The sequence below is a fragment of the Falco punctatus genome, assembly GCF_963210335.1.
Source record: "Falco punctatus genome assembly, chromosome: 9".
NCBI classification, from domain to species: Eukaryota; Metazoa; Chordata; class Aves; order Falconiformes; family Falconidae; genus Falco; species Falco punctatus.
Window position 1 is genome coordinate 26,065,841 of NC_137589.1, and position 25,627 is coordinate 26,091,467.

General features: G+C 44.4%; 1 protein-coding gene across 1 annotated transcript; it reads right to left on the minus strand.

The window, feature by feature from the left end:
• Positions 1–2,913: 2,913 nt before the first annotated feature.
• On the minus strand, positions 2,914–11,102 carry LOC308069480 (D(1)-like dopamine receptor). Its single transcript, XM_080401827.1, has one exon. The coding sequence runs from the start codon at positions 8,845–8,847 to the stop codon at positions 7,483–7,485; it is 1,365 nt and encodes a 454-aa protein (XP_080257953.1). The 5' UTR covers positions 8,848–11,102; the 3' UTR covers positions 2,914–7,482.
• Between the last annotated feature and the right edge of the window lie 14,525 nt (positions 11,103–25,627).

Below are 25,627 nucleotides of genomic sequence, written 5' to 3' on the forward strand. Positions count from 1 at the left end.
TGTATATGTGCATTTTATGAAATCATTTACGTAGCTGTCTTAGCACTTGTCAAAATCTAGCCTTAAAAGGGTTGTTGCAGTGCATCAGTGGTGCAGAACTTTTATTGCAGCTCCATCAATAAAAACTGCCGTTGTTTTCAAGAAGAGTCTTCCTACGAGTAAGATGCTGTTAGGCTGGGTTAAAAAGTAGTTTAGGCAGCCAGACCGGCCCTGTGGCCAGTGCTAAAGCGTTAAGACAAAACAGGGGATCCTAACAATATGCAGCTGGAAATGGGAAGTGGGAAACAAAGCAGAAGTAATCAGTATTACCTTCTAAAACTGTTTGGAAGGAGAACTTCACACTGGAGGAACATCCACACTGTCCCACAGTGCGGTCAGTGAGCGGGCACCACCGCAGGGATGGGGATGTCCCGTTGGTCTGGGACAGCTGCTGTCCCCAGGTGCCAATACCCTGGGAAAGGGACAGGCTTTTGAGAACATGGGCGAAACCTGCCTGTTTTTACGGAGCCCCCTCCAGCAGAGCCGGGGGGTTCTTCTGACCCTTGCTGCGGGTGTGCAATGCCCAGCAGTGAGGGTGGCTGTAGCAGGGGCTCTCTGCCTTACCGTGGTGCAGATGCTCTCTTGTAAGCTCTTGAAGAGCTTTAAACTGAAAGCTGACAGCACACCAAGGAGGGATCAGGTTGGTCCTACTGTAATTCAAAGCTTGGAAGCACTAGTACTACAGGGCCAGCACTCAGAGTGGAAATTACGGTCATTAATTACCACTGTCAATGTACTGCCGCAATGTAGTTTGGCAGCACTAACATTCTGCTGCAGTCCAAAACATGAGACAAAATGTCTAATTGCCAGTTTGCTGTCTTGAAACTCAGCTCTGTTGTGTATTTGACTTGCTCACATGCAGTTAGTCCCTTTTCCTGCAAAAGTAATCAGAAGACTTGAACCCATGAAATAGTGTATAAAAACTCCATGCAGCCTGTTCAGATTGAAATATGAAAAGAGTAAAATTGTGTTCTCACTGAGGGTGGGTGCAAAGATGAATTTAATTAGTTAAAAATACATTAAAATGTTGAACTGCAGAAAACTCTATGAAAATAATCTTTAAAGGAAAAGGGGAACCTAGCAACAGCTTCTGCAAACTTTACAAATGGAAATGTCTTCTCACTACCTAAACTAAAATAAAACTGGCTCAAGATTAAATTCTGTTTCTCTGGTTGATTATGATAAACCTACATTTTCCCTAGCATCTTCATTCATTTTATGCTATGCATATGTAAAGATCCTGCATGCACATTCACACTTTATTGATTGCTGTCAGCAGTTCACTGATAGGCAGTTTTCCTATCATGTAGCTAGTTAATGTTGAAAAACATGAAATGCAGGCGTAAGCCCTAGGTTTTCTAAAACGTCTTGTATGATTAGACAAAGGTAGGGTTTGGGGAGGGATAACAAGGCTAGATCAGGATTGTCGTAAGTTTTTTTTCAAGCCAAATATGCTAGAAAGAAGTCATTACTTTAACATCTTTGTGCCTTTCTTTTGTGTAAATGCAAATTGGTTCTTAAGAGAACTAGGAATCTGAGGAGTAGCCTGTGCCCAGGGGTGCATCCTGCTGTATGTCCCTTTGCGGTAGGGAACACAAGAGGATTTACAAAGTGAGTTAAATTATAGCAATGAGATAAATAAAATTAAGAGTTATGTGGTGGGAGTCTGTAACCATGGTGATGAAACCACTTAAGTACATCAGAGCCCAGGGGGACTGGACTGATAGTGCTTAACGTCCAGAAAGCCACTTCAGCCTCCCAGGTGAGGAAAAAACCCAGTTTATTAGGAACAGAATTTTTCACAAAAGAATTTTTACTGAAAAATACTCAACTGATTGAAATATACTTAATGTGGTGTGCGTAGGTGCATCATCTGATATCCAACACGAGGCATGCTTTTGGCAAAGGCGAAACAACAGATGCTTCTGACAACCAAGTTGTATAACAGATTTCTCTTTTTGCTACCTAGGTCAGCTCTTCCTCACCAAAATTGAAGTTTAACAGAAATGCTAAGGCATCAGCAATAGCATCAGAGAGATAAGAAAACAATACATATCGTTGAGGTATGATTTTGTTTTCCTTCATCCTGATACTGTCACAGAATTCGGTGTTTGTTAAAGTTACACCTAACTAAACTTGTAGATGAGGCATTTTTTTTTACCTTAATCATAGCAACTACACGTAATAGTTGCTAAATCAGAACTATTTAATTAATGTTCCATTTGTACCTATATTTGGATGGAGTATCTAAGGACACAGTGTAATTTAGGTTGTATTCAACTCAGCAACACAAATTGCAACAACTTAGCAAGAAATAAAGGGAGGAGGAGGGAAGACTAATTTTGGAAAAAGATTATTTCCTCTGATGCCTTGGAAGTATACTTTGCAATGTATAAGGGCTAATAGCCCTCTGCAGTATCCACATCTGTGTGCATGTGTGAAGGAGAAAGGAGATAGGCAGGCTGGATACATGGGTAGGCTTCCAGTCTGAGGGGAGGGGAGAATGGGAGGAAATTTGATGTTTTTAGGTTTTGCTTATTTGGATTTTGCTGATGGGGGGGTTTCTCTGAGAATGTATTTTTCTATTGCAGAATTGTCCCAAGGCTTTATGTTTTCTTCTGTTAAGTGACTGCCCTGATTTTTCAGTCTGTTCTTGTTCCTGGAACTGACAGGTGTAGAGGCAGTGCTGTAGCTGTAACATGCTTCTTAAAGTTAGTGGCCATCGCTGAAAGTTTTTCTGTAATGCAAAATAAAGTCCTCCATAAATAAGATGACAGGCAAACAGATAGCAATAAACAGCAGAACACAAAAATGTAAGCATAATGCCAAGGATGCATGTGTGTTAACCTTGTTTCCTAGCAATATTTTAAGATTAAACTTTACGTCGATGTGGTGTTCCAGCACCTCTCTGCTGTCCTACTGTTGACTCCTGCTGCAGAGCTGCTGCATGTGACTGGTAGCACTGCATTTGGGTTTAGAAACAACACCCTGATGGCTGGTTACTGAAATGTCACCTGGCGTCTCTGCTGGCCTCCCTGCCATGCAAGGGTGTGGGACCAGCCCTAGTCTTTCACCAGGAAGGAGTTTGTCCTTGCCCTGCTGTATCTCCAGCTCCAGACAGTCCTGCCTTGAGCTTTGAGACTCCTTTTCCTTGGAGGATGCTGTTTACTTTCTAGCCTGGTTGTCCAAGGCACGCATGCACACAGGCATGCACATACCTGTCTCTGTTTGCCCCCATGCTTAACTTTTAAACCCAATGAACAATTTCAGAGAAATCTGACAGCAGGGAAAAGCTCCCAGCTGGATAAGCATCTCTACAGCCACCCAAGAAGGCTACAGAGACATTATCCTATTTCTCATTTTCGATGTAATAGTAAGAAGGGCTGCCCTGACAGCTCGGCTACGTAAGCTGTTAATTGACCACAAGAAGTTTGTATGCGTTTCAGTTGTGTAATAAAGATATAGGACCCGTGGCTGGTAGAGAACTTTGCAGACTGACAGAAGGAAAGGCAGCGGGAATTATTTGAACAGGGAAGGCATTTGGTGTACTTTGTAAAGCCCTGCCACTTGTACTTTGCTGAACTGGAACGTGTTTTGGTTTGGATGTTTAGACATTGGCTAATAAGAGTGTTTATACAAGGTGCCTGTGAGGTTGGACTGTTTTGACGTCAAGGCTATTTAATAGCTATTTTTTTAGGTCACTGTGATGTTAACGATATTGTAAATGTGGAACTACTAGGCATGAAAGCAAACTGCTTTTAGTCAGTGAAATCCCTTACATATATTACGGTGAATCCATATATAAGTATGTAGATTTCATGATCTGAGTTATAAAAAGTGTGTTTGAGGACTAGCCATAGATGTCCTAAAATAATACTTTTGCCATCTGTGATTCATTTTGTCCTCCCAAGCAAAGAAAGTTGTGACTCAGGAGTGGATAAAATGCTACCAAGTTTGTGCTTTGGGAGGTGTTTCTTTTGAGTGGATGCAATGGTATAAATAGGAAATAATTTTGCCTCTAAATTTCTGCTGAAGTAAACCTTTGGCTTTTTTGTAATAATTTTGATATCTCTCATCAGACTTGAAGTGAACGATGCTAATTGAATCTTGTACAGCAGCTTGCCCTGCCATGAGAAAAATGTCAATTAAAAATCACAGTTAATCATTAGCAAAAATTCTTGGGATAATTCTTGCTCATTTACTGTTCGCAGAACTGCGTGGTCCGTAGTGTGCTTAACATTCAGGAGCCTTCCCAGACTAGGAAAATAAATATTGATACTGTATGTATTTTTATCTGTTATTAAACCAGCAACGGCAGAAGATGTAGCCTGAAGGGCTATGTGGTGTAGCTTCCATTTGAAGCACCTTCAGTAATACGCCACTCAAAATGAGTATAAACAATTTATAATACGCAATTTCTGACATTTACTGCAGCTTTGAACATTACACTGCACTTACTACAATGGAACTTACAGTTGTAAACTATTTAACATTTTGTCATTGGCACATCAGTAATAACCATTATCAATTAGGTACAAACAATTATTTCCAGCATCGTTTACAAAGAGCAATTTTAAATTGTCCCTTTAAAAAGCTTCAGTAAAGTTCAGGGTTTTTTTCTTCAGGTGAATATCCATTTATTTTCAAGTACAACCTGATCTATTAATGAACTTTATTTAAACTATAGCCACAAGCACTGATACAAATAGCTTTTTCTATTCTTAACACAAATACAGTTTCATAAATCAAAGCTACCATGCATTTCCAATTATTCTTAAGAGAAAATGTTATTCAAATATATTCCTTGCTTAATTTCAGCCACCCACTCCGTCATATGCTAAGCTTTCATCACTCTGTGTAGAAAGTCCAGACTGCTTCCTGGGTGAGACAGCTCCCATAGGCAGGGCAAACACTGTGAGAAGGTAGATCTTTCCCTTCCGTTAATTAACAATTTTAATCACTGAGACTGTACACACACTTAAAAAAAAAAAAAAGCTACCATGCAGAATAATTTCATATGCCAGAAGGCTGCCTGTCCAGAGAAGGAAGATGATGTGGGCAGGGAGCATTAACTTTGAGGGATGGAGCCAGCTGAAGCACTTGCAACAGAAGCATAGCAGGCAGTGAGGGAGTCACACATCAAGGTAGTGTCTTACCAGCGTCGGGATAGTGTCATGTCAGGTGTGTCTGTATATCCCTGGGATGGATTTCAGTGTGGAGGGGGTGAAATCAGAAGTCTCTTACAGCTGCAAGATACAATTTTGGTTTTTTTGAGGAGATACAAGATGCTGACACTCTCATGTTATGTGTTTCTGGTTTGCGTAAGAAAGAGGAAATGTAGCAAGGAAAATCTTCTCACAAATTGATTGACCCTTTAGCATCTGAATCCATGTACAGTTCATGTATGATCATCTACGAAATAATCAAAAGCGAACCAAAACAGAAGTCACAGATCTTGCATCTCTTTTAAGGAAATACTAGCTTGATGTCAGGGCTGCTCTCCAGATGAGGTACTAGGCATGCTGGATGGTAGTTGCTAAACGCTAAGTAAAACAGGCAATCGCTAAGAGAAGGAGGGAAATCTTGTTCTTACCTGTATGCTATTTTTGCCTTCAAGAAAATAGCTAAGGATCATTGCATGTAAAAAAAAAATAAAAATCAAACAACTTAAGCTCAATGCTTAAGGAGTCATGTTGTCATAGTGAAGCAGGACTAGAAAAGATCTCCAAAGACCATTACATTACGCCTCTGCCCCAAGACAGGATTAACAATGCTGGTGTCATTTCTGACAGATGTTTAGCCATGTCATCTTAAAGACTTTTATTGAGAGGGATGTCATAACCTGCCTAGGCAGTCTACTCCAGTCTTAATTATCCTTATTCTTTGGAAGTTTTTCAAAAGTCTTGCCTTGGTCTTTCTTACAGCTAAGCCCATTACTTCTTGTCCTGCCAGTCTTGGCCATGACGAACAGATTACAGTCACACCCAACTATCCCTCAAGGACACAGCCTGAAAACAGCAGGATAGCAAAAGCAGTTTTTCCCTTAAGAATTTATGGGATGGGGAGGAAATGCACACAGGAACCTAAAAGCTACATACAGTTTAAATTCACAGAGAACAGGAGCAGGATCCCTGGGAGGAGAGTCTGGCTTTTCAGCATGGATCACTGTTCCGAAAGGTTTCAGCTGTGCCATCTACGAGACTGAATGTCCAAGAAAACTCTTGCAGTGTAAGCATTCTTGATGTCTCTTCCTGGACAGGTGCATCTTCATCATCTACCTTAGATGAATCAAGGTCAATCAACTCAATCATAGGCAAAGGACAGAAAAACGGGGTAATGACGGTGGTTAGTGGAGCACAGTATTAAATGGTCAGCAGAACTCCTAAGTGGTGGACAGAGATGTGGAGGACAGTGAGGTGCCACGGTATTCTCTTAATGTCCGCTGAACCCTTTTACACATACAGAAGTTATTGGCAAGTTCCCAAGTATTTTCTCTCCTGCAAGCCATCCAACACCCATTTGCTCTGCCTTTTGTTGCTGTTTATGTCTACAAGTGGTGAAATGGGTTCAGAGAGACGACCTGGTCACTTTTTATTTTGTGGACCAGCTTGCTTTCTGGAAAGATTGAGTGCCTGAACTAGTAGAAGAAAGGAAGGCTTGTACCTGCCTCAGCTGATAGCAGCTTAAATAACTCTTGAAGTTGTAGTGTTCGTTCTCGAACACCATCCTGCTGTAACTTCAGCACAATACAGTAATTCATTTTCTACCATTTAAGGATGAGGAGGATCCTAGCCCAGTATCACTATAACTGGGTACCAAAGTTAGGCACCTGAAACTGTGTTTGGAGTCCTACATAAAAGCGACTTAATTTTCCAGGGTTTTGGGCAGTCTTTTGACTCAACGTAAGATAATGATGCTTTAATGAGCAATTTTTATTTAGGAGCCTAAACACAGCCTCAGAAGTGTCAATCCAGGCACACAGCTTTGAAATAAACAGAGATGTAAACCCAAACACCTTTAAGACCAGAATTATGTAGATGAGGGGGGGAGGGAGGAAGTGGGTTTTAGCAATGAAGCTAAATCTAAGATTAACTTTTAATTTTGTAAGATTATATAACAGTCTGAAACTTGTTTTGATCTAATTATTTCACTATTCTTAATAAATATAAATTTGAAGAGTAGGGGTGAACAAATGCATGGGAAATGTCTACTGGCTGTGAAAGAGAGCAAGGCGTGAAGGTGGCTGTGGGTAGAGGTTAATATGTGGCTGCTATATGCTTTTGGAATGGACTTCATATGCCTGTCAGCCCTCTGGGGTAAGAGCAGCAGGTTCCTACCACTCTGGGATGGGACTTCGTTTGAGGGGGGATGGGCGTAGCATACATGGAGGCAGGGTGAACTCTCTGCAGAGTGGCTCTGTGTATCTGAGAAACACGTAGTCACTTATACTTCTGGAATGGGGTGGTGGGGTCCCTCACGCTGACCAAGCCCCACACAGGGGCTACCAGTTCGCAGGGATGGCTCCGTCTTGCCATCCGGTTGCAAAATAGCTGGCACCTGACAACTCTGGGGGCCGCTGCCGGGGCCGGTCTGTGTCTGAGAAGTCACAGGCCTCTTCTCCATAGACATCTCCTCACTGCTGTCCTCTCCCAGAAAGCCTATGGCGTGGGGTATGGGCTGCACCCAGGCAGTGACGGCAGGTGGGGCGACTGACAGTGAGGCAGCTCCTTCCTTCTGGCAGGTGGTGTCATGGTGGTAGGAAACCAGCTCATTGCTGAAGTTGACCCTCTCCACAGTGGATCCGGGTGTGCCACAGCAGAAGCACCGGCAGCCCAGGAGGTTGCTGAAAGCCCGCCTGAAGTCTGCATTGAAAGCATAAATCACTGGATTCACTGAGGAGTTGGCCCAGCCGAACCACACAAAGACATTGAAGGTGGTTTGGCTGACACAGGGTGACTGTCCTTCACGGTCTCTCTCGGGCTTGGGCTGGCAGAAAGGCAGCAGGCAGTTGAGCAGGAAGAAGGGCAGCCAGCAGCAGACGAAGACTCCCATTATGATAGAGAGGGTCTGCAGCACCTTGGTCTCCTTGCGCAGGGAACTCCGCAAAGAGGAGGTGGGCTCCTTGCCGTGAGCTGGCCACTGCCCCCCTGCTCGTTCCAGGGTGGAGATGCGGCGGATCTGGGCCTGGGCAATTCTGTAGATCCTGGTGTAGGTGATGATCATGATGGCCACGGGGATGTAGAAGCTGATAAGGGAGGAGGTGATGGCATAAGTGCGGTTCAGGCTGACGTCGCAGTGAGGCGTCCCGGGCAGCCAGGAGCCTGGAGGTCTCCTGTCCTTGGCTTTATGCCAGTGTAGCTGCACCGGGACGAAGGAGATGAGGATTGAGAGGGCCCAGGCCAGGGCTATCATGGTGCAGGCGAGGCGCTGCGTCATCCTGCGCTGATAGCGGAAGGGGCTGGCGATGGCCCAGTACCGGTCCAGGCTGATGATGCAGAGGTGGAGGATGGAGGCGGTGGAGCACATGATGTCGAAGGCCACCCAGGTGTCACAAAAGCGGCTGCCGAAGATCCAGGAGCCACCGGCCACCTCGGTGACTGCCTTCCAGGGCATCACCAGGAGTGCCACGCAGAGGTCCGAGACGGCCAGCGACAGCACGAACCAGTTGGTGACCTTGGCGCGCAGGTGGCGGAAGCGCAGGACGGCCAGGCACACCAGCCCGTTGCCCACCAGCGTGCTCAGCACCAGCGCGCCCAGCAGGCACCCGGTGAGGGCCCGCGGGCCGCCCCCCGCCGCCGCGTTCCCCATCAGGGCCGCGGGGCGGCCCCGGCCTCGCTGCCCCGGACGGGCCGGCCCCGCGCCCCCGGGCACCCCCAGCCGCTCCTGCCGGCGCGACGCCCCGCGAGGGGGCGGCGGGGGCCCCGGCGGGCGGCTCCCCCCGCGGCTGGGAGGGCGGCCCCCCGCGGGGGCATCGCCGCCCGCCGCCCCCGCCGCCTGCCTCAGTTTCCCCCGCCGCGGCGGCGGCGGGCGGGGGGCCGGGCTGCCGCGGGGCTACTCACCGCGCCGGCTGCTCGGGGCCGCCCGGCTCCCGCCTCGCCGCGGCTCCCGCCGGAGAAGGCGCCGTCCCGCTGCGGTGGGGGGCGCCCCGCCGTGCCCTGCCCGCAGCACCGGGCGCCGCACGCCCCCGGCCCGCCGCCAGCCGGGGCTCGCTGCCGTGCGGAGCGGCGTGGGAAGTCCCCGGCACCGAGCGACCTCCGTGACTGCACGGCGGGAGATGCCCGCAGCGCCGCCCCGGGAGAAGCCCCTGCTGGGTCGGCACCCGCACCCGCCCCGGCGGCAGGGACCGGGCCCCGGGCCCCCCGAGCACCCCGCCTCGGGCAGACCGCGGTCACGCTTCGGGTGGCTTAAAGAGCGGGGAGCGCGTCGCGTCCCTTCCCGCTGAGGCGGCCGTCAATCCTGGGGATCGGGAGCCGTGTTTTCGCCGAAATAGTATGTTGCTCTTTATCTTTTGTTTGAATTGAAACCCTACGTGAAGAAACCAACAGCGCAGAAAGCTGGGACATCTCCAGCTTGATGTGCTGCGTTTTGGCAGAAGGCTGCTCCTGCATCTCCTCAGACACAAGCGCCCCAGACCTGCCTCAGTTTTTCTTCCAGAGGTGTTTTCTGACGCAGTTCAACAGTGTTCCGTTTGCTCTTATAATAATATACATGTTGTCAGAAAATCTCTTGCACATATTTACAGTCTACTTTCAATACAGTACCCTAATGCAAGTAGGGTACCATCCTTTGTTTTTAAAGAATTTATACGGTAATCCTGTCGTAAGAAAAAAGACACTGGGATATGAATGGAAAACAGCAATTTTAATTTAATTAACATGGCAAACAGGGATTTATTTTTAGATGAGGTATTTTATAGTTTCTTTTTGCTTCCTAATTGCAACTGCTTTGTCCACTAGTGCCAATACAATTAATTTTCAAGCTGGTAAGTATCGGATTTCTATTGTACTGTTATGATATTCTTGGCAATCAGAACAGAGATTGGAATTTTTTTTTTTAAATTTTGAACAGTGAAACCAGCAGCTTAGCCCGTAAAAATCAGCATATTTAAGATAAAGTAGCTGGATTGTACCAGTTCATAACAGATTGTTAACATTTGGTCATGTTTTTTAAGATCCCAGTTGATTTGTGCCTTGGAGACCACAGTCTTCGTAATGCAGCCCACTGTGTTATTCCTGCTGTGATGCTGAAAATTGGAATACATTTCTTGTTAATGTCTTTGTCTGCAAGACAAACTCAAAATTCAAACAGTTTATCTAGAATCTTCTCTGATAAAATATCTACCTTGTTAAAACGGTAGCAGTTGTCAAAATAACATAGGCTGTAAGATTGGAGCCAACTTGACACCTTGTCTTATTTGGACCCATCTGTAGCGGTTCCACATACATGGATTTTGCCAACATCTGCAAACCACAGTAGGTCTCTGATTTTCATTCCAATACTAAGGACTAAATCGTAGTTTGTAAGAATTATCTACATGCATGCTAATTTGACTCAGTACATGTACTCTTATTTAACAATCTATGAAATTACCCCAAAGAACAGAATGTGTTTGTGATGAATTGTAAATGGGACAGTAGATAAAATTAAGGCAATATAGCACTACAAACGAAAGAGCAATGTTTGTGTGTACTCAGCAGGTAGTAGTGCTACAGGTGTCTGTAGCGAAAGGTAGCTAGCATTATTCTTATGAAACCAACAGTTTTCAGTGTTTCTGTGTGTCTCCATTTCCCAGGATCTCGCTATGCTCTACAAGTATCTCTAGCACCTTTTTAGTATGCATTATAAAGGGAAGGGTATGTCATCATGCTGGTTTGTGCGCATATGTTTTTATGAGAATGCCCTATCTCAAAATGTTGTGGCTGTTGGCTGAAGACAAATCTGACTGAGAGGCAGATGTCTCAAAAAATTAATCTCCTACAGTTGTAATTAAAGTAGGCATCTGGATAGAAGTAGAACCCCTGCTGATACCCTCACCGACAGGAAGGTTTCAGTGTGGACTCAACCCTTATTAAATACAAGAGAATCCACACAGAGGGAGTGATTATGAATGCTCTTATCCTACAGAAAACATCAACAGACACGTTCATCTTCTTAGATACCAGAGGATCCAAGTGCAAGATGCAAATGCCTAAGAAACTACACAGTGAGTCAGTGGCAAAGACAGGAATAGAAACATTGCCCTGCTCTTATTCCTATATTGGGCATGGTAGAGTGAAGTGTAAGCTTGTCAGAGAGGGAGGAAAGAGAGACATGGGGGAAAACACAGCGCTGTGTGAAACTCAGCACGTGCAGTGAGCTGAAAATGCTGCAAACTTTTGATTTTAAGGCCTGTAGCTATTTCTCAAATTAATCTTAGGATAGCACAGGAGGGGTCTGAGCACAATAATGTAAAAAATAATGATGGACTGGGTAAAATGGTCTCTTGTGACTACAGAAAAATCTATGCTTATTCTATCTGAAAAAAAAAAAAAAACTTAGCAAGAGAATGTATGTAAAACATACTACAATGTACACGTCTCGATACTGTACATTTTTCAATGCAGTAAGTGTATTCGAAATCTCTCTCCCTCCAAGAAGACAAAGAAGGAAGCCTGGACAGACAGACCTATACAAGAAACTAGCATCGGTTTCCTTCTTGCCTTACTTCTCCCTTGTAAAACTATCTCATCCTAGACTCAGTGCTCGCATTTGTTGCACATATTATGATTAAGAGGATATCTGATTCAGAACTTAGTAAACCACTGAAGGCTTAATTTTATGATTGCATTTGGAGCTCATGCCTCTGTCTAGGTCCCTGATGTGCCAGCTGGCTGGACAACAGCAGCAGGTTAAAACTCAGTGCTCAGTAGGACATGGTATTTCAGCCCCAGCCTCAAGGTGCCTCCTGGAAGGGCACCACAATTCTGGTGTCCTGTGTTGTCATGCTGCAGTCTGCTGGGGAGAACGAGCCTCCAGCAGGTCAATGACAGGGTCCACACTGTGCCTGCAAGTTGCCTGCAGGCTAATGCCAAATCTCACTGACTTTACGTGGTCTTGTAAAGACAGTGATTGTAGATGTCACCACATTTATCCAGTGCCAATCATTACTGCTTTGTCAAACGAATGTAATACCAACAGTGGTTAATTAAATAGTTCATTTAATTTTGAGATCTTGTCCAAATGGGGGAGCATTATTGTAACGAGCTTCACGAAGTGGTATCATTTAATGAAATGTGATCACACTGTGTAAAGATGTACTGAGGTACTGGTAAAATGATGCTCTGAGTAAGTAAGTTGTCTTCCTTGCAGTCTGAAACACCATTGATAGCATGTGAATCAGTCTAAACTGGGTTTTGTGATTACCTTTACAGCTAATTTCTTCCAAGGCATTTAAAATCAGTCGCCCAAAATGCCATTGAAGGCAATAACATTAATCTGAAACCAATATGATTACCTGTATATCCAGCTATCCATCTCTGCATAGCTAAAGAAGCTACCTAATTTTGTACATATAAGTGTGTGGGTGTGTACACTTATCATCTTGGCTTTATATATTATATTCATGCTTTCAATGCCATGTGAGTTTTGCAAATTTGATCATATACTGAGACTACTAATCCATTTGCATAGTGAATCCAGCATTTACTGTTGAAAATAAATGAACTTTTTCTTACAGAGGTATGGATTAGCTGTGTGAGTGAATTGGAAGTCACTGAATAGTTCATTGTTTCAGAAACTGCCTAGACAAGTTAGAGTAACTAAATCAACAGCTAAGTACCAAAACCACGTTTAGTCGGTTCAGGTTTAACAAAAGTAATTTGAATTTGTGATGTCCAGTACAGAGTCCTCTGTAGCTCTTCACACCATTTGAAGTTAATATGGTTCTTAAAGTGATTTCACTATGAATTATTTAGTAAATCAACTCTTGAGTTTGGAATACCTTTGAAGTTAAGTAAGGAAGAATAAAAGTGATGTAGTATCTAACTAAATTGCTTTTCTGGGAAAAGTGCCTGTCTTCTCTCCCAGATATAAAGGCAAGAGATGTCAAATTCACTTTTTGGAAAGGCTGTCCAAGCATTGCTATATGATAGCTTATGAATACCAGTCTGTGAGGATGCTGTGATGCTTTCATATGGTCTAACTTGGAAGACAGTCCCAGCTTGGATTTCTCTGTAAGGGCATTAGGAGAACAGTAACCCCAGGTAAATGCCTTTTCTATAAGACTTGCTGGTATCACAGTGCAATGGGTACTCTGCAGTGAGGATGGTACCTCTTGTGTGTTTGGACCACTAAGTGGCTAAACAGATTTCCTTGAGAGATAAAGGGAAGTTTCTTAATTTTTTTAGCAACCTGTCATGAAAGATAGCATTTAAGGAATTTTACAAAATTGCCATCAATTCTCCTCTGTTGCTATTTTGAGAATATCAAGAGCTCATCAAATAAAATACCAGCTCAGTGAAAGGCGATGGCTCGTTGCAGAAACTTCACTGATCAGATCCCTTCCTGCCATCATTTACTACCATAATGAGGGTGACAGAGCCCTGGCACAGGTTGCCCGGAAAGGTTGTGGAGTCTCCTTCTCTAGAGACATTCAAAACCCTCCTGGACACAACTCTGTGCAACTTGGTCTAGGTGAACTTGCTTTAGCAAGGGGTTGGACTACCTGATCTCCAGAGGTCCCTTCCAATCCTGACTGTTCTGTGATTCTGTCCCTGCATTATCTGAGTATGTTTTACTTAAGCTAAACAGAGTGGTCCTATGTATATCTAGTGACTGGATCATTCAAGCTTTGCCTAAATTAAGCTGAAGGTGTGTATTGCAGCATGCTCCAACATCCTCATCCAGACCAGGAACTCCACTAGAGCATGCCCTGACTCCCTTCCTGATGTACCTGAGTTTCCATCTGGTGGATGCCAGTGTGCCCAGGGAGTGACGGGATTAGCACGCGCTGGAGTCTCTCGCTGCGGCTGGGTGAGGACGTACCTAGGCAGTACACACAAGAACACCTGGACCTAAAAGTCCAGATCTTCTCAGAGTTTCCTCAGTGTAGAGATCATGCGTGTTCCTTAGGAGCCTGATACTGGCTTCTGGCAGATACCAAGGCATTTGTTTGACACTCCACTGAGTTATCCTGTTCAATCCAATGTTTTCAGAAAGTCCATCACTGGGAATGCCTGGAGACAGCACCGTGGGGTTGTAATTTAAACACAGGTGCACACTGGGGTTTTGGCAAATTGCTTTCTTGGTACGGTAAGGTAGGTACACATGTATTTGAATGTCTCTGTGGTTACCTTAAGCAATAGCCAGCACTAAGGTGAAGATTCTGTCTCCTTCACTAGTCACTTGTTTGAGCATTTTTATTAGTTTTGTCATTTTATGGAAGTCTACCATTTCACGTATAATTAAAGTGATTAGCATATGATACTCTAAGTAATAGCTTCTGTAAATAACAAAAGAGTACATAAGATATTTAAACAATAAACTTTTGTTAAAATAATAGGTAGATTAAAAAAATCTTTTCAAAACTATAAAAAAATAACAGGAGACTGAAGCAGTATAGGAGGTTCAACTGTCATTTGAATTGCAACTTTAACGTGAACAGCATGAAAGAAAACTAATTTGAAAGGGTTTGCCTTGCAAAGCAACATTTCAACTGCATTTCTATGATTGTATGATTTAACCTGAGCTATCTTACTTCAATTTTCTATTTAATCTTTTCTTTTAATGATAAATATGCGTAAAAAAAATCTAATCTAACATTTCTGTACTTTTTCCTTCAAAAAGTCAAAAAATGGGTTCAGTATTGTGCCAAGAAACAAGTGAATACTTACTACTAAATAGAAAAACCACGGTCTCATTTCACCACAGATAATGCTAAGAGGAGTCTTTTATTTTATTTTAGTCTGCTGGGTAAGGCTTAGTTTAAAGGCAAAATCCATGTTTTGAGCATCCAGCTATGCTCGTTTTCAATAGGTCACCTTTGGTGACGGCACTTTTCTGATCAGCTTCAGTAAATCAGCCGGTTCTCCAGGGAAGTTCTGTGTTGCTATCACACTGATAAGGTCACCTCATTGTTTTCTTTTATCAGGATATCATTCTTTCCATTGTTCTCCAGAACTAGCATAAGTGAGTCTCTTGGTTTTTCCCTTCTGGTGGTCTAAGTGGCCCAGCTTTGATCAGTGCCCTTGGCTCACGCCTCCTCAGACAGTTCCAGTTAGCCGCTTCCACCAAGGAAGCTCAGATCAGAGACCAGGGCTGGCAATTTATCACCTCTGGCCCACAGGTTTGGACCTTCTTGGGGGGGTGCCAGGGACTGAACCCCAGTATTTTTCACTTGGCACCTTCGAGGGCAGATACCTGTGGGCAGGTACCCTTGCCAACTCGGGCAGTGATGAAATGCCACTGTGACATTTAGGTACAGCCCAAAATCCAGACAGTAAACCCAGAAGCTTTGATGCCCAGGCAGCCCTGTGACAGGGCTCTTGACCCTTCTGATCTTGAGCACCATTCACTGGCAGCCACAGAGCACCCTCACAAGGCAGAGCAGCACACAAGCTGGCTGTAGTAACCGTGGGGTTGAGTTGGCTCCTGACATAGCCCATAATTTTGGAGGTAGAAAGATGGTTTTAATGCAATCTTTGCCCTCTTGCACATGAACTGTATTTTTGAGTCGCACAGCACAAAAGCCAGCTCTTACTCCGTTGAGCAAGGCAACATGTCCAGCTGCTCAGGTATTTTGTGACGGTGGCTGTCTTTTTCCAGAGAGGCAGGGCACAGTACAGAGCTTTTTGATTACGCTTTTTAAACAGAAATGCAAAATACAGTAAATTGCTATAGTAATCCATACCTATGTTATTTTATCCAGTGTTTAATCTAGATTAAAGTAATCAAGATAATATGTGAAAACCAGTCTATAATAAGTTTTGACTATTTCAAAATGCTACCTCTGTATACTTTAGGATACAAATGCTTCATTGACTGCCATTGCATTTATAAAACAAGCTTTAAAATTGAGATTAAAAAATGCAATCCACCACGTGTTTCCAATAGAGGGCACACACAGCACTTTGCAGAATGAAAAATTTATGAAATCCCTCTTACTAACTGATGAGGCAGAACTATTGCCAAATCAGATTCAGATTCCTGTAGAAATTAATAATTTCTGCTCCACATCCAACAAAAAGTTACCTGCTAAATTGGGAATATATCTCTTTGGTTTCCTTCAGGATATGCCAATATTAATTATTCAGAAAAATGATGTGAGTTTTGCTTACTTTTTTTGCCCATGTGCCCACAATGTGTAAATATTTTTTTGAGAGATGATGTGTGGTATTTTGGTATTTTCAAAGGGTAGACTGCAAATGGGTTTTCTGTCTACACAGGACAGTGCTCAGCACTCAGAATTGAGAAGTGCAATTTAATTTCTACTCAAACTGACTTTAGAGAATTTCAGACAGTTGCTCTTTGTTTTGTGTTTGCTTATTTTAGAAGTTTAGTGAAACAGAGCTTGTCAGCAAGCTGGAAAGCTTTCTGTCACTCAGCAGATGTGACACATGATAGCCACTGCATTTTAGTGTTTCCCAAGGACCATTTCAATCTCTCAAAAATCTGTGTGCAGCCACTACCAGAACTGGTTGGAACACATGGTCAGACAACACAGGGACAATGTGCAATTGCTTCTGTCTTGAAGAGATGACCACGTCATGGCCACGATAAGGCTTGAAGCTTGGATAACCTGTGTTTGAAGAATAACAATGGTTTAGTACACAGAATGTAAGCAAGGTAGAAGTGATGCCAGGAGGCAGATAAAAGCTTTTTGAAGGCTTCACAACCCTATATTTGCTCTTCTGTATTTGAAGGTCCCACATCCCTACAGTCTGTCCAACATGTATTTTAGAACAATCTTTGGATTCCTCCTAAACACTCATTTGACAGCAAAGGCTTCCTATTATCTAAGCGAGGTTACTAGCCCATACTGGCAAACAATGGCAAAATTAATTTACCCACTTACTGCAAGCTCACAGCTGGGCTACAGCATTTGAAGTAACAGGGTGTGATGTTCAAGGACACTCACAGACATGTGGGCACAACAGATAAGGTCTCCACAGCCAACGCTGGCTACTTTGGAAATTGATTCAGATTCAAGTTGTTCTTCTTTATCTTGAAGGTTTTCCAAGACTTCATGCTGGAAAAGGCCACATAAAATGTTGACAGTAAAGATCACGGTTAATAACTTGGGAATTGTCCCTGGTCAGAAAAAAATCCATCCTGCAGGAGTTCCTTGATTGCAGTTTTTGCCCCAGAGGTTCCAGTACGTCACACACCTTGCCACCCAGTGCTCCATGTTTCTTCTCTAGCAAAAGCTGAGCAAATCTGTGTTTGAATACAAAACAAATAAAGTCCTTGTTTTTTAGCATGTGTTTCTTTCCCTGTGGTGCAACATGACAAATATTAATTGGTTATATCTTGATCGCATGGTAGGTACTTCCCATGAGACACCCCAACCATTTAGATTGGGTACGGGTCCCTTTCAGTCTTTCCTTGGCTTTCTGTCTATGGAAACCACTGCATGGAGAAGTGGAGGCATGATGTATGTTTAGGTCTTAACATCAAGTCAGCATAAAATGAGTTATACCCCTGCAACTGAGAAATGAGAAGCATTCCACTGTCCCACAGTTCAGACATAGTCATTATCTAAGGGCTGTGCTTATAGCCATTACTTAATGCAGTGCTGGACTGGGACACTGCAGTGATGAGCGTATCATAAAAAACTGTGTGGAATAACACAGCAACACAAGCTTTCAGTGGTGTGTGGAAAATAGCTCAGGATATGTGTAGGATGCAACACTGCAGAACTAGAAGGTGATATTTCTGCATAGTAAATATACGCCTCAGATTTGTTTTCTCTTTTTCCTCATTCCTATCCATCCATGGTGCCAAATGTTGCATGTTGTTCTTTATAAACAGACAAACATTTCTTAGTAAATATACTTAATAAATGGCCTTAATAAAGAATACACTTAAGAAGTTTCTCCCCTTTTGCATGGCCTGTGATTAGCCCCAGCCGTACTGGCTGTGCCTGGCTGCAGCATTTCCTAAGGGACTGTCTGCCCGCTCAGTGCGGCTGAAACACAGACCACTAAATTGAACCTTACCCTTGCCAACCACTCCCTGTTAATCTGTTTGCCCAAGATAAGGGAGACCTGTTCTTATAAGTTCTTCAACTTTCAGTGAAAGGTTTGAGAGCTTCTATGCTGGTCATATCTCAAGAAAATAATTTATAATAAAATTCATTTAACAGGTTTCATCTGCAAGTAGTCCTAAGCTCAATTCAGTTCTCACTGAATTCAGCAGGAAAGACTGTTTCATCTGTTTTTCTTAGCGGACTTCTCTTGCCACTAAAATTAGTGGACAGAATTCCAGAGTGCCCAGGACCTGATGCTCAGTCTCAGCAACATTTCACCGTCATGCTGTATATATACACATAGCACCTGTAAGGTTCAGGGCAGCATAAAATCAGATCAGTTAGATTATTCCTAAATACTTAATATGAACTTAGCTTATGAAGTGAAGAGAATGTGTTTGGAGAATATATTAATTTAAGAACACAAATCCAATGTGACTTTGCCAAAAATTAAAAGGAAAAATCCTAAGAATCTTTTTTTTTTTCTTTTCTGCTTTTGCTTTATCAGCCACAGAAGTGATTTTTATTAGTATTAGTGACACAGTGAGCAAACAGAGCACAAGACTGAGACAGGAACTTGTAATCACCATGGGAGAGGACTAACAACTTTATCAGCTGCATATTAACTTCAGGAAATTAAACACTCCCATTGGACTCGACAATAAATGCTGGTAGGAAAAGTGCAAAGTAGAGTCCATGCAGTTGAATGAGCTCCCACAAAAATACATACTGCTGTAGGCTAAGGACCATGCTGATACCTGTCTGAAAACAGGAAAGGGTTGAGGCTGAATAGAAGTGATTCAAAATGGATCTAATTAGTGGATGAAATAAGCAAAGGAAGAACTGTTGTTGGTCTTAAAAAAAACCCAAACAAACCCAAAAGGGTTAGGTAGAGAATAACTGGCCAAAATATTCTCGGGGAAAGGAGAAAAGGGCTCAGATCTCTGCTTCATTACAGTGACTCCTCTTTCATTTCATCCCAAAAATATGCCTCCGCTAACAACACAGGGTTACTGCCTGAGTGAGCGAGCATCTCAGGCTGAGGAATGTGAGATCCTGTGTTGCCTGTTTACCCTCATCTGTTCCTTTTCTTCTTCATCCGTCTCTGCACTGCCAGCTTGCACCTGTTCCTTTGGTGGATCTCAAAGGGTGGATTTGAACAAAAAGAAAAACTCACAGTCTCTGAACACAACCTAAGGTTTCTGGCAGGCAGATGGACAGAGCCTGTGGATCAGATAAGTGTCTAATTGATTTGCTGGACAGAAAGAGGAAAATAAAAGCCTTTTGGATCATAGAAGATTATTTTTTCTTAATTTCTCTCTTCTGTTCTATTAAGAACCAGTGTAATTACATTTCTGGTTTGGATGTGGTAATAAATGCTTCTGTCATAACCTGGTTTCAGATAAGGGTGATTTCTAGGTAAGTCTCTGTCCCTATGAGTTTAGTGATGTTTAAACCAGGAATATTGGGATATGGTAGCGGTCTTTAGCTTTTCAGTATCTTGATGGTGATACCCAGAGGGTAACAGAAGTCTACACAGCTATGTCATCTGCATAGACCAGTCTGGCAGTGGGCAACATGGAGGTTACATCAAGGGAGAGCCTTCCAGTGACTCAAAAACCTGGAAAGCCTTCTAGCCCCTAGCAGAGTGATGGCAAGTATAGTTTACCCACTGCCGTGCTCAGGGAGGTTTCGGCACTGTTTGAACCGCAGCAAGCCTAAGCATACAGAAGTGAATCAATACAAGCTGATTTATCTTAATACAGGTACACAGCATGTTTGATCCACAAGCGGTGTAATTTAGTTCTAGGACTGCAGCACGGCTGGGAGCGTGCTAAGAAGTTTGTAGCGTGCAGGAGTCTGCCAAACATCATGTCTCTGAACATCTTAATTAATTGTTAGTTACACTCTGCGATGAGATCTTGTCCAGAAGGCTTTGTATTAAAAGTGCAAACTGCTATTAGCAGGTTGCAAAGATGTTCTTGCCAAAGTAGCATTTCCAAAGAAATGAGAGCCTCTGGAGTGAACTGCCAAAGAGCAAAACTATATTGCAAATGGAAGAACATCTGAGGTTTTGGGAGCCCTAGGGTCTTCCTATATATTGATTTGAGGAAGCCATTCCATATTTTAATTACAGAAGTAATGAAACAGCACTGGGAAACCACCAGCAATAATATATTGGTTATATGTGTAACTATTAAATATGTATTTCAGTTACTAGCATTGGTGGGCACAAGAGGTAAACTAATATCTGAGTGCTTGCTATGTTGTTCTTCTGAAAAGGAGAACCTAGTGATAGGCATTGACTCCATTGACTTATTTTTGGCACAGTTTGTTTTTTGATTTTGGTTTGGTTTGGTTTTTTTTTTTTTTTTTTTTTTTTTTTTTTACAGAGCAGTGTTGATTCTCAGGACTTGGGAACAAATTATAAATTTACAGTTTCCTCATTCATAATTTCCAGAACTGCAGAGAGCTTCTGATTCGTGCGCTGCAGGTGGGAACTGGAGATGAGAACTCACATAAGAACATGGGAAATGTCATTCCCATCAGACTAAGGGTCTGTTTAGTCCAGTATCCTGCCTCTAAACCACAGCCTGGGGCCCTCTTGCCTCTCTAGGTAGGAAAATGTCTGAGTGTCCCTGGGAGCACAAGCGGCTCCATGTCAGTGACCTAAATTTTGAAACTATGGATGAGAGCCTCTGAAACCTCTTTGAACAGCAGAGTGCTTTGACCGACTGTACCTGGCTGGATCTCTCAGCTGAGCACTTGCCTGGTTTCTCCTTTTGCATCCGTAGCAGTTAGCCCCAAAACGGCCCCTCTCATCCTTTCCCAGGAGAACATGCCTTGCTTGTGTGTTGCCTGTACTCTCCTGCAGACAGCACAGATGGGCTCGTGAGACCGATTTCAAGCAAGCTAACTTGCCCTTTAGAGAAGTTCTCTCTCTGTTGCCTGTAGAAGGGACCTGTAAAAAACTTAGAAATGCAGAGGATGAGTCTGGGCCTTGGGCTCTCCATCTCTTGGCCTCTTGGGGTTCCCTGAGGTCCCTGCACAGCAGCCATAAGGAAAAGTAAGTGTATCTCACCACTCTGTAGGAAATTAATGGCACAGAAGCAGATCGCCTGCCTCCTCAAATCATCTGCTATTCTTTTCCTTGAAGAAACATAAATACAGGTGAGAGGAAGACTGCCTGGCGCTTAGGCTACTATATCTACTATGGTAGGTAGATCTGGGCAAAACAGTTGTCATGAGTTTGGAGTCAATAAGGACATTGACCACCAGACCTGTTATATAAAGAAAATTATTTTTAACAATTTCAGGTTTAGCAATTTCAGTATCCATTCTGATGGTTTATGAGGTTTTGTGTGCAGAAATTCAAAATACAAAGCTGCATCATCTTGATGGTAAAGTGCTAGTGATAAGGAAAGACTTGGGTGTTTACTTTTCTTAGATCAGTCTTCTCAAGTTTTATTCAGCTTTAATCACAGGTGTCTGGCATTTGCATTGGGATATATTAATGGTAGGACTAGTCCAAAAAATCTCAGATGTCCGGCCCTGGAGAAGAAAGCTGGTTCCTGGTTTAGAGCAAAGGCATGCTCTTGAAGAGACTCTACCAGCATTTGATGAGCAGTCTGGGTAAACACACAGTGTTACTGCAAAGTAAGAGTGTTTATGGTAATACTAGTCTGCAGGCTTTGCAATCTAAATTCACTGTGCTAAAATCATGGTCAAGAGAATTGGAGCCACAGCCCTTTTTCACTTTTGTGGTAGAGGCCCTGACAGACCTTTGAATTTAACTACCAGATACTTTTGCTTAAGGTGTTGAAACACGTGAGGTTTTTAAAATCTCACACCAGACCTGAGCTCCCATGGAGCTGTCAGTTTGGTGGGGAAATCAAATCACTACGTTCTGCATTTCAGCAACAGGTTCTTGTTCCTGAGTGAATGCCTTGCAATTTTCTCCGTTCTGCCAGTAGCATCATGTGAGTCTAGTTCCGCGTGGACCACACACCGAAGTATGCGGAGTTCACAACCATGTGTTTGTAGCATACTTTGTCATAAATCTTTGCAAGATTAGACCCTCTGCCTTGGTTCACAGCCTCCTTGAAAACAGTTGCCTGGCTTATGTTATTGCAGGATATTCCTTATGCTTTAAGACTTGGGAGTAATAAATGGTCTTTATCACTAAAAAATACAACTGGATGGGGCAACACAGATCAAAATGGGAGCTGAAACTAATGACCTAGAATTGTGCTAATTATATGAGATGTGTGACATTTCCTAAGTGTTCAGACCTTTGAAAAGGGTGCAGTTATAGACAGGGGCTATTCCTAATGAGGGATGGTATTGAAAGGTCAGCTGTCAAAAAGAGCCAAGGATGCAGACAGGTCGAGTTCTGTGTTGCTGGTACATTTAACAACCAAGAGGGCTGCCTCTCTCAGGCATCAAGTCTGGGTCACTGTGGCACAGTAAATCTCAAACAAGGGCAGGGTTGCAGTTTGTGCAAGATTAATCTGCCTGTTGAGCAAGTCCTTGTGCTGGTTTTGGCTGGGGTAATTTTCTTCATAGTAGCTAGTATAAGGCTGCATTCTGGATTTGCGCTGAAAACAGTATGGACAATACAGGGATATTTTTGTTAGTGCTGAGCAGCGCTCACACCGAGCCAAGGCCCTTTCTGCTCCTCACCCACCCCTCCAGTGAAGGGCTGGGGGTGCACGAGAAGTCGGGAGGGGACACAGCTGGGACAGCTGCCCCCAGCTGACCAAAGGGATATTCTGTGCCATATGGTGCCACGCTCAGCATATAAACTAGGGGGAGGAAGGAAAGGGGGGGCACATTCAAAGTGATGTCATTTGTCCTCTCAAGTAACAGTAATGCATGATGGAGCCTGGCTTTCCTGGAGATGGCTGAACACCTGGCTGCTGATGGGAAGTGTTGAGTAAATTCCTTGTTTTGCTTTGCTCATGTGCATGGCTTTTGCTTTACCAATTAAATGGTCTCTATCTCAATCCACGAGTTTTCTCACTTTTTAATCTTCCGATTCCCTTCCCCACCCCACCAGTGTCTGGAGGGCAGGGGGGAAGCAAGCGAGTGGCTGCATGATGCTTTGTTGCTGGCTAGGGTAAAACCGTAACAGTCCTAGAAGTAGAAATCAATGCAAATGCAGCAAAGCAAGTGATTTTATTTTGAGCAAAACAACCTGCTATCCTTTGGAATCCCTTTGGAATCACCAACTATCCCAGCTGCACTGACTGAAGTAAGTTCACTGTAAGCCAGTCCTGCTTGGATTACAACCTCAGTGCCAGTCTTCATTTCGCATAGCTTGTTTAACATCTGGTACTGGTTTGAAGGTTTCTGCATGAATGAAATCACAGGAGTCTATTAAAGAGTGACACTGCTATACAGCATCCCAGGTAAACAGTGAATACTGCTGAAAATGAGCACAAACAGTCAATGGATTTCTTAGTGTTTCCTTAAACCTAAGATCCTCACCAGTAAAGGCAGAGAGAGCCTCTACAGCACCTAGGATGCCTGTTCACTCAGCAGGCACGGTGATCAGAACCCATGTGTCTGAGATGACCTGGATCACAGTGGAGAACAGAAAACCTACCATCCTAGATACAGCAAAAAAGCTTAATTAAAAAGCTTTAGTTAACCAAAAAGCTTAATTAGTTCATCTTTGCTAATGGTTTGTTTTGACCAAAGTAGCCTACAAAGTGGTCCCATAAGCAGTTCAGCTGGCAGATCCAAAAGGTAGGTAATCCTGACAACCTTTATTGGGCATTTTCACTAAGAGCTGAGGCCAGTGGTCCTTTATCTGGCACAGCTGTAGCTGGATGAGGCTGCATGCCTGCTATAAAGATAGGCAAGGCAAACCCAAAAGAAAATCCGATCTGTTTCTTCTCCAGCCTCTGAGATCCCAAGTATTTGCCAGCTACTCAAGTCAAAAGGGGTGAGATCAGATATGTACAACTCCCAGTGTTGCACGCCTGACCCCGAAGTAGTTACAAGATGACAGAAAGAAGGGGGGGGGGGGGGGGGGGAGGGAAATTACAAGCTTCACTTACTTATTTCTTTACTGAAGCAAAACCCAGAAGGCGTTAGATTGCAAAGTCCTGACAAGAAGTCTCAATGCAATGAAATGCATCAACTTTCTATTTCAGTTAAAACTGCCAGTTTAAAACTTTCCATCTAAAAAGCTCACAGGTTTTAAGAAAAACATGATGATGTTTTTTAAGAAAAAGATGATGGCTGTTCCTCCCCCGTTTCCATGTGGTGGGTGAGGTCCCTCTTTCTGGGCATGCCCCGCTTGCCTGCCTTTAAAAGCAAGATCTCCACCACGCTGTGGGACCTTTGAATGTGGGGGTTACCAAATGGAGGGCTTCTCTAGCCACGGATTTCCAAAAGAATGGCATCTCCCCTGTTACCAGCCGTGAGTATTTACTATAGGAATACACAAGTAATGTGTTGGGTAGAGGTGCTACTTTTGGTGCTTGCCTAGGATGAGCTGTAGCCTACTAGACCTTCCACGGAGCCTAGGGTGTTATTAGTTCTCCAGGGACTTGAAGCACCTTTGCCTTTTCTTTTGCCTGTGACTTTCGGCCTTGCTCACTCCCTGGGCAGAGGGGACTGCAGTACCGTGGGGTTTTCCTCTGAGCAATGTGCCAGGATGCGCAGGTGCTGGGACATTTTTCCTCTGCTTCCCCGGTGCTGACCGGAGGAGTTCTGAGATCCCATCGCTGCTCTGGAGAGCCCCCCCCCCCCCCCCCCCCCCGATTTCAAAGTGCCCATCCTGTTCGCCTGCTCTTCCCTCGTTCCCCGCAAAAGCTCAAGCGCGTCCCATCTCCTCAAAACAGACCCACAAGCAGACGCGGCCGCTGCCCTGCCTGCCCCGTCCCCTGCGGCCACCGGTGCTGCCCGCAGGGCTGGCGGGGCAACCGGGCCGTGCCCCTGCCCTCGCCGGCCCCGGCGCTAGCGCTTGTGGTGCCCCGGCTGCACCCTCCCGCCGTCGCGGCCGCCTCCCCCCGGCCGAGGCGCGGCCGCGGCCCCTGCCCGCCCCGGCGCCCCCGCTCCCCTCCCGGGGGACACCGACACCGCGCCTTGCCCCGCGGTCGGTGCGCGGGTGGCTCCGCCCCGCGGGGAAGCCGGTGCCGGGGCTCCGCGGCTCCCCCGCCGCCTGCTGCGAGCCCGGGACGCGCCGCCGCACGCCGGCAGAATGCGGTATGCGCTGCGTGGGGCCAGCCTTTACCCGGAATACGGTAACGGGGGGGTGGGGGAAGCGGCCTCCGAGGCACCGCTCTGGCAGGGCAGATCCTGTCTAGTTGGCATCTCTATGGTCCCGGATGTGGTTTGCCGGGGGTGGGGGGG

Bases quoted from the DNA above. Each gene is read 5' to 3' on its own strand.
- LOC308069480 (XM_080401827.1), bottom strand. From the start codon at position 8,847: ATGGGGAACGCGGCGGCGGGGGGCGGCCCGCGGGCCCTCACCGGGTGC.